Source organism: Trifolium pratense, linkage group LG6, assembly GCF_020283565.1.
Source record: "Trifolium pratense cultivar HEN17-A07 linkage group LG6, ARS_RC_1.1, whole genome shotgun sequence".
Classification (NCBI taxonomy): Eukaryota; Viridiplantae; Streptophyta; class Magnoliopsida; order Fabales; family Fabaceae; genus Trifolium; species Trifolium pratense.
The window spans coordinates 7,094,438-7,103,163 of record NC_060064.1 but is presented as its reverse complement, the minus strand read 5'-3'; the positions used below and the strand labels follow the sequence as shown (position 1 = coordinate 7,103,163).

Here is an 8,726-nt window from a genome sequence, read left to right as displayed (position 1 = left end):
GTCGAGCCGAGGTGCCCTCTTCCGTATCAGAAAATGGCTCCATTAAGACTCGAATTTCGAACGAGTGAAAAATATATCTTAATTCTAAAGACGCTGAGTGTTCCACTACCAAATGTGACCAAAAACATGTTTATTTGAGCTTATTGGTACTAAGAGTCAAACTCTCGCGCAAAAAATAAGGAACAGAGTAAAAAATAGTCATGAAAAAAAAATATAGCACCACTAGCAAAATGCATTCAGTAACCAAGTACTGTTGAAGCTCCAAACACAAGTGTTGTAAAACAGTAATATAAAAGTCTACTCAAGCAAAAAAGAAATATATCCGTACAGAAGTTTCAAACCAAATGTAATTAAATTTAAAGCCAAAACTGGAACACTTAGCGTTTCCCGCCACCACCGCCAATTTTAGGACCCTTGGGCAAACCACCCTTCTGAACATTCCCTTTGCCGGATTTCTGTGCCTTTGATGCTACTTCTGCTTTCTTGGCTTTCTTCTCATCCTTTGTTTTCTTAATCCTCTCTTTAATTTCACTGCAGGATAGACTCAGATAATTAGATATGACATTAATATTAGGTAGAAAACAAAAGCGGATAAAAATAAGACTCCAAAACCTCAATGAGATTACATAACTGATGTAAAAAATAAATGAACATGTTAGAATATAGGTAATCCCTAGAAACAGAGCTCTCAAATAGTAAGCAGAATAAACAAGAAACACACCGAAGAGCAGCTTCCCTAGCTGCATCTCTAACTTCAGGCTTCTCAGTTCTCTTCTTCTGAATTACTTCCAGGGTAGCACCAACAATGGACCTGGAGTATGGCTTCTTGGTAGCACGGCGTCTCTTCTTCACTGCTTCTTGAGCAATATCCTGCACATCACAAGAATAAAATCAAATAACTTGCATTAAATAAGGAGACAATGTGAACTGATTACTTTTGTAACAAATTTAGTCGAAGTACAATCAGGTAAAGTTCAACGCAAGTAACTGCTACATCTTCACATTGTAACAAGGTACATCGTTGAAAATTTTGATTTCAACATGTTCAGGAGCTTAATTTTGGTTTATCTTGACATTGCCACATTGTTCAATCTACATTACAAACAAAACAGTTAAAGAGTTAAGAAATGACCTTCTTGTGCTGCTTTCTGTACATGGCAGTCCATGTGAGCTTTGAAGGCTTCAAACGGTTGTGGAAATACCTTTTGCATTTCGAGTTCACAAACAGGAAAACCTGTCAAATCAACAAAACAAAACATTTATCAGTACAACTAACATTGAACACATTGTGATTGTAGCAAACACAACACAGGTATTTTAAGTACAGAAATGCATCAATCCAACATTCTACCTGAGAATCACTACGAATAAATCTGATGCCTCTTCCTGGGTAGATCTTTGCGCCACTGAATCGGCAGAGTTCAGTTCTGAAATCAAATTTTCAATTAACTTTTCCACTTTAGAAGGCAATAAATTGAAAACATAGAATTAAACCAAAATGCAATGACCCTGAATGGTACATAATCTACTATTTCCAACAATCTTTAAAGTTAAACAACTTAAGTCTCATAAATTTCTAATCATCTCAGAGGTGTTTTAAAATCCCTTTATACTATTAGAAATTGAAATTGTATTAGGAGCCAGTTCCAAAGTCATGTCAATATTTTCAGCAACACAAATTGCAAGCAAACTCTCATCTTAAGTAACGAACTAACAAGAAATATAAAATAAACAAAATAATGTATATCTAGTTGAAATTGTCCTTGTACTTGAAAATGTTTAATACAAAGTTATTTTAGAACTAATAATTATCACATTCTAATCTTAATCCTAAATTAAATAACAAAAAATCTCCAGAATCTAGAAGCCAGAGCCTACTAAAATCATGCATTCAATCAAATTCTCAGATACTGAATGTAACACAATAAGCTTAAATCTCGATTTAACAGCTAAATCCTATAGATGAATAATCAGCACAAATCACATAGAATTTTTAACAGATACGAAAGTAAATTGAGATTGTATGAAAGTAAATGATCAACGAAAATGAAGAAAAGATGAATCCTTACTTGAGAACCATGGCTGCTGGTGGAAGCTGCTAACCCTAAAATCCGAAAATGAATGTTTCGTTTCTGGTTACACCCTCAATTACGTGGTTTCTTTACTTAAGTGTTACTACGGTCCGTTTTCGAATTGGGCCTATTTTGAAATAGCCCACTCTATAAAATGTGGTTTGATTGATACTGTGTGTAAGACCCTGTATTTACTTCTCTCACCCCCTGCTTTATTCTTGAATTGAATGAGTTGTGTTATTTGACACACAATTAACATATTAGATTTTTTTTTTTTTTAAAACAACAAATTAGATGGTTAAAATTTATTTTTAATCATGTTTTAGACACAATTATATTATCATGTTTGATTGATATAACATTCAACGAAATATAATTGTAAATATTTATCCACTAATCATCCAAATTTCAAATCATGTCTAAATATACATAATTTTACTTTCTTTTTTTACAAAAAATATACATAAAGTGTTCAAATATACATGATATTTATTAACTATAATTTGTCTTCAAATATACACTTTTATAAGTGATGTTAAATTTTTGTTAGATTATGTTTTGATTGATGAAATGAAATGGAATGAGAAATGATAGAATAAATTAATGTTTCATTGTTTGTATTATAAAAATAACAATGGAATAGAATAAGATGGATTGAATTTCATCTTATACCACCGCTTTATCATCAATTTTGTTTCACATTTAGGAAGTAAGGGATGAAATATACATTTTTTGCGGTTCCATCTGTTTTTTAATACACTTATTTGAGACATGTGTGCTTCACAGCTGCTAACATTTTCCTTATAAATCCTTCAACAAAAAAAAACATTTTCCTTATAAATTATAGTAATATATAATCTCTATCATGATAACAATTTTATAATCAAAGACTTTCTCTATCTTCAGTGATTGAAAGATGAGCATTATATATTGTTTTGATACATAACACTTATTTTTGTACATAATAAAAACTTGACTAGTTCAAACCAAACAAATATATGTGCTTTATAGAATTATGATATGATCCAATTGATCAATATTAATCAAGCAACCACGTATTTTTATTAGACTATAGTGCTATGTATAGCAATCAATATAATTCAAAGATTAAACAATCATTAAGCTCAAAATATGCATGTAGTTTATCTACACTAACATGTCGACGGTGAGTATTTTATTTAGCCTATAGATTAGATCAATCAGATCTCATCTTATTCAAATTAAGTGTTTTTTTTTTAGTGTTAGACTCGTCCACATCATTGAATTTCTTTAGACATATTGAAGAAGTTTAAGTCTAATAAATTTATTTGATAACATTTAAAATTAAGTGAGTCTTAACTCCTAGGTCATTCCACAATCTTCCAAATTAGATCTCTATCTAATGCATCAAGCATTTTGTAGCAAAAATAAAATATCATGTTAAAGATGCCACTCTACTCATGAGGTGATATGATGTTTCTAGTTATAAAACATCACATTATTGAAATTATTGGGCAAGCCATGTGGAAAAATAGCTTTGAACGGTGAAAATTTGAGGGACCAGCATGATGAGTATGTGATGCCAAATACTGAGAACTACTATGTTTGCAATCAATGTCTTTTGGTTGAGAAAATTCCAACGGCAAATTTGTATAATACATGTGAATTTGTACAAGAAAATTCCAACCGCATAGTCACAGCATGATAACATGATTGGCTAAGCCAAAAAATATTGATTAGTCTTATTATGAGATAAGTTAGTCTAAATTTCCCTTTACGGACTGGTTTTACAGGGTTAAATTAGCCTCAAATTAAATTTTATGATGGTATCATAGCTTAGTTCAAGTTTAATTGAACTTAGTTCAAGTTTAATTGAACTGCTGAATTGTGCAGAGCATGAAGAACTGCAGAATTGTGCAGAGCGTGAAGCGTTTATAAGGTTGGGTTAGGTTAAACTCAAATTCTAAGAATTAGCAAAAAATGTATTAAAAAAAAAGAATCTTTTTGTAGTAGTAAACTTCAACTTGATTAATTAATCACGTATTCAAACTAAACCAACTACTAAAAACACTTGTTTAGCCAGTCCTTTTCTTTACTTCTTACTTAATAATCCTAATTAAAGTCTGATGAACTCATTGGCAGAAAAAAAATCTTCCAACATTTGAATGTCCAATTCCAAACAAATAGTAGGCCCAATTTATATAATAATTTGCAATTTTTTGCCAACAGAAATTATACATGAGATGAGTGTTAGCGAGTAGCTAACAGTCAACCACAAATGACCTTGTTTATTGAAAATGACCTTAAATGTGGCCAACAAGCAATTGGCCACATAGAAACATAAACATTGAATGAATACACATGTTTTCTGTCATATATTACAGACTCATTGAATGACTACTACACAACATTTTTTTTCTCAAAAGAAAAAATATATCACACAAATGCTGCACTGTTATGAGATAAGTGTTAACAAGTAGTTAACACTTAACTACAAATTGTGCTGCTTCAAAGACTCTATAGGACAAAGTAGCCTTATTTATTAGGATTACTTGAAGAAAATGGATCTTCTTATTGTTGGTCAACTAGGTATTGAACAACATTCATCAACAATGCTTACTTTGTCCTACCTTAAAATTTTGTACAAACTTTTTCACATTGACTCCATAATGTTCAACTTTTTTTGGCTCCATTGCTCAAATCATTGACTGCTACAAAAGCCTAAAAATCCCATAAACTCATGGTTCTGGATCATATAAATGCTTTTGTCAATGCCAATAACACCTGAAAGAAAAAGGGTTACATTACATTTGCTACTTCTATGTATAATTATACTAGAACTTGTGCAAAAACAAGTGTGTGTGTGTGGTCGCGCGCGCGTGCAAAACTGAATTTGATTTGGTTTACCCATGGTGAGAGCGCTAGCAAAAATGACCCCTGAGAGGATGAATACAATGATTGAGGCTCTTCCGAGAATTCTAAGCAATTTTCTTACAAATAACTGTCCCACAAAGCCAGCCATAACAGACACTGTGAAGAGGTATAACGCTGCAAAACAAATAGAAACACAACAATAAGCTATAGACATGTTTTCATATAATAATCAGAACACATCACATATCAGATTGTCATAGTTCACTGTTTTTAAATTTAAAATGAGTTTGTGCAATAAATTCCTTGCAGTGTCTATTAATTTGTATATGGTCCTCTCATTTTCACTCTTACAAGTTACAAGACAGTGTTGAGAATTAAGAAAAGGAATGGTAAATTAGAAAGAGATATTTAAGGTTGACGAAAGGTACCGTAGGGAATGGGGAACCTCTTGAGTAGGTAGAATTCAACCACAGACAATGATGATGAAAACATCATCACAAATGTTGCCGTTGCACTAGCAACCTGCAAATTCAATCCTAAGAAGTTAAATTGCTTAAATTTTTAGCTTGAAATCAAACTGCGTCATGATGCACATGGAAATGTGCATTTAAAGGATATGCATGTAGCTGTCGGTGTAAAGTAATTTTATACTAACATCCAATCAAATTCACTATTTTTCCGCACCATCCTACTTTTGTAAGGATATTATAAAATTAGTGGTATGACATGGAAAAATTACAGTCTCTCATTGGTTGTAAGTGTAAAATTGTATACATCGATAATGTCTGTCAATTAAACAACTAATATCAGTATACGTACCTGAGGGATGACACCGATCTCAATAAGAAGAGGACCCAAAATGAATCCACCTCCAGAACCAAGTAACCCTCCAACTGTCCCACCTAAGATTCCACAAAGTGCACAAAACACAATGTGCAACACAGTCCATTCAATTGAAGCTTCACAGATACATTCCAGGTTTCCTGTACTCATTCTTTTCTTGTGATCTTTGTACAACTTCATTGCTTCATAGCCGAACACCACAAGCGCAATAGGAAACTGAAACAGGAAGAAAAAAGTGCATTGTAAGCTAGATTTTCCCAAAAGGTACAGGACCGCAAGATTTGGATCGCGACATCATGGTTTCTGATGCTTCTGTGACCACAATTGAGGCCACACCATGATAAGTAACAAATTATGCTTATGGAATTGTTGTTATAATTAGCATACATACCTGTAAGGAGAAAAGAACCCAATACCATACACTGCAGACCTTTACACCATTCTGCAAACAAAAATCAAATAGATTTAGAAAAACAAAATAAAAATTAAACATGTTTGTGATGTAAAAATGAAATAATATAGAGAAACTAACCTTAATGACTTGAAGTAGTAGGAAAGAAACCCACACAACCATTAACACCAAAATCCTTTTCCACTTAAGGTTGGAACAAAATATTTGCTGTTTTAAGAAACATAAAAAAACAAAGTCAATTTAATTAACAACTACCACTACTACTACCAACCATCAAGTAGATGAAAGTTTTCTAAGTTTGTGTAAACTAAGAAGTTTTAATACCATAGGTGTCTTCTCTTCTCTAGGTACCAACGGATCATATAGCGTATCGATTAGAACTGCATAATTCAGGAAATAAAGTTACCAACTATGGATGCAGATTTGTATATTTTTCATTTATTGATTAATTTGAAAATACTAATACACCTAATGAATCCAACATAAAGTTGAAATAGATAAGATATTCTTACGTTCCCCGCGAGAATTAACAAAAGTTGTTTGTGCCTTAGCCATTTCTTTCTGTAATTAACAAAACAAAGAGAAAAAGCTATTTAGTATCTTCTAATGACTTTCATAGAATATACATAATCTTAAGTTGTGAAAATTTTACCTTAAGAAGAGTCTCTTCTTTCCACATCTCAGTTCCCTTAAAGAAAGACCTTGAAGAAGTTCCTGTCCAAAAAGAAAATAAAAAAGTTATATATATTCGGTCAATATTTCAATTTTCAACTAACTAAGAAGTGATGATTAAAATGAAAAGTATGAAAAAAGTAAGAAACCTATGAAGAGAATAATGATTAAGACAGTGATGAGCCAGTAAGGGAAAACAACACTAAGAGCAACACCAACAGTGATACCAAGCATAAGCATAGGTTGAAAAATAAGAGCTAAATCATAATCCAATATTGGAACATCTTTTGTTGGATGACGAACTCTTAGGTTATAAAATACAGAAGATGTTGATGCTCCCATTATCATACCTAAATCAAAGCAACAACAACAACACAAAAACTTAGTCGCAAAAAAAAAAAAAAAAACCTGCCACACTTCTGATCGAAGGCGTGTCTGGTATCAAGACCAACATGACACTAAAACAGACACTTGTGATTGAAGACGTGTCTGGTAACCACACCAACATGACACTGGAACACGTGTGATTACATTCAATTAAAATTATATTCATTTTCTCAAATTGTTATCGGTGTGTTTGTGCCAGTGTCATGTTGTTGTCGTGTCAGGTGTCTGTGTTTGTGCTTGATAGTCGAAAACAGATTTAATTACATTTGGAAAGAGCGGCAGCGGACTTGGTATCAAAACCAATGATAAGAGTAAGCATAGGAACAAAAATGCCACCACCACCAACACCACCAACGGTTCCAAAAGCAGATCCTAGAAAACCAATAACTGTAGCCAAACCAAGTCTCCAACCAGCCTTCAATTCCTGAAGAAACCACAACAACAAAAGAAACAAAGCATTAATGTTTTAACAGAACGAAGAAATTATTCGAGAAAATAAGTACCTGATGAATATGTTAAGTGATGATGACATACGGGCCATGTTTTATCGGTATTGGATCCATAGAGTTGAAGGGGATTATTGTTATTGAGAGGAAGAGATAGAGAGGGTTTTTTGTGGTGGCCATTGGTGAGGTAGAGAGCGGAGAGAATTGCAACGGAGAAAGCGGATACGAGGTAGATGATGAATGTTTTGGTGGAAATGGACATTGTGGTCAATTGTGAATGAATTTCTCTGTTCTGGAACCAACCAAAGAGAAGAGAAGAGAAGAGAGGGAGTGATGTTATGGCATGTGTCCTCTGTTTTTCAAACTACTCATAACAAATATTCCACCACCAAGCTACAAAAAAATAATATCAGTTGTTGTCGAGTCGTAACAATCACAGTTTAATTTGTGTGATGGATATTTTTATTTTCACCAATAACATTAATTTTCGGCACGTATCACCAAAAAAAAAAAACATTAATTTTCGGCTCATTTAATCGCTTAATTCGGTTTGTAGTGACTTTTAGCATTAAGTTACAGATCATTTTGATCGTAGTTACGAGGAATCGAATTCCCTATTAAGTCTCGCGTCAATTAACCCCCAAATTAGATTAAGCATTTTAGTAGGCCGAATACCTCCTCAAGAGCTGGACAAAGAAGAAAAAGTAAGAGGTTTAGCTAGATGTTGCTAACCGATTTGATAAAAAGAAATCCAGTTAAATTTGGGTGATGAATAATTAAAATTGAATCGAACCACATGTTACTATATATTTAAATTAAAATAAATTTGTGTCTACATCTAATACTATAAATATTTTTTTGTCTACATCTAAACTAATGGACGTAGAGACGTACATTATCATTCAAGTATATTTCACCTTATCCTTAAAAAAAATAATAGATATTTTAACATTATAGATTATAGTTTACATTTCGCATGAACTTAATTTAGTTGGCAGAGATATTGTATGTTATATGTAAAAGTCGGGATTCAAATCTTTT

The 8,726-nt window shown here is 32.6% G+C and overlaps 2 protein-coding genes across 2 annotated transcripts; both read right to left on the bottom strand.

Moving 5' to 3' along the window:
• Window positions 1–214: 214 nt before the first annotated feature.
• LOC123893009 (60S ribosomal protein L24) lies at window positions 215–2,167 on the bottom strand. Its single transcript, XM_045942925.1, has 5 exons — window positions 2,070–2,167; window positions 1,352–1,427; window positions 1,133–1,234; window positions 722–870; window positions 215–531 (listed from the first exon to the last, which is right to left on the bottom strand). The coding sequence occupies exons 1-5, from the start codon at window positions 2,078–2,080 to the stop codon at window positions 378–380; spliced, it is 492 nt and encodes a 163-aa protein (XP_045798881.1). The 5' UTR covers window positions 2,081–2,167; the 3' UTR covers window positions 215–377.
• Window positions 2,168–4,224: 2,057 nt separating this feature from the next.
• LOC123888723 (sulfite exporter TauE/SafE family protein 4-like) lies at window positions 4,225–8,132 on the bottom strand. The gene is made up of 12 exons (XM_045937868.1): window positions 7,774–8,132; window positions 7,504–7,663; window positions 7,002–7,202; window positions 6,833–6,894; window positions 6,693–6,741; window positions 6,505–6,560; window positions 6,301–6,387; window positions 6,160–6,210; window positions 5,745–5,984; window positions 5,354–5,447; window positions 4,959–5,099; window positions 4,225–4,835 (listed from the first exon to the last, which is right to left on the bottom strand). The coding sequence occupies exons 1-12, from the start codon at window positions 7,945–7,947 to the stop codon at window positions 4,753–4,755; spliced, it is 1,398 nt and encodes a 465-aa protein (XP_045793824.1). The 5' UTR covers window positions 7,948–8,132; the 3' UTR covers window positions 4,225–4,752.
• Between the last annotated feature and the right edge of the window lie 594 nt (window positions 8,133–8,726).

Bases quoted from the DNA above. Each gene is read 5' to 3' on its own strand.
- LOC123888723 (XM_045937868.1), bottom strand. From the start codon at position 7,947: ATGTCCATTTCCACCAAAACATTCATCATCTACCTCGTATCCGCTTTC. The intron at 6,742-6,832 runs GTAAAATTTTCA...TGTTAATTACAG, and splicing joins AAGAAGAGACTCTTCTTAAG to AAAGAAATGGCTAAGGCACA. The intron at 6,388-6,504 runs GTATTAAAACTT...TTCTTAAAACAG, and splicing joins GAGAAGAGAAGACACCTATG to CAAATATTTTGTTCCAACCT.
- LOC123893009 (XM_045942925.1), bottom strand. The intron at 1,235-1,351 runs GTAGAATGTTGG...TTGATTTGACAG, and splicing joins TTATTCGTAGTGATTCTCAG to GTTTTCCTGTTTGTGAACTC. The intron at 532-721 runs GTGTGTTTCTTG...TCTATCCTGCAG, and splicing joins GCTAGGGAAGCTGCTCTTCG to TGAAATTAAAGAGAGGATTA.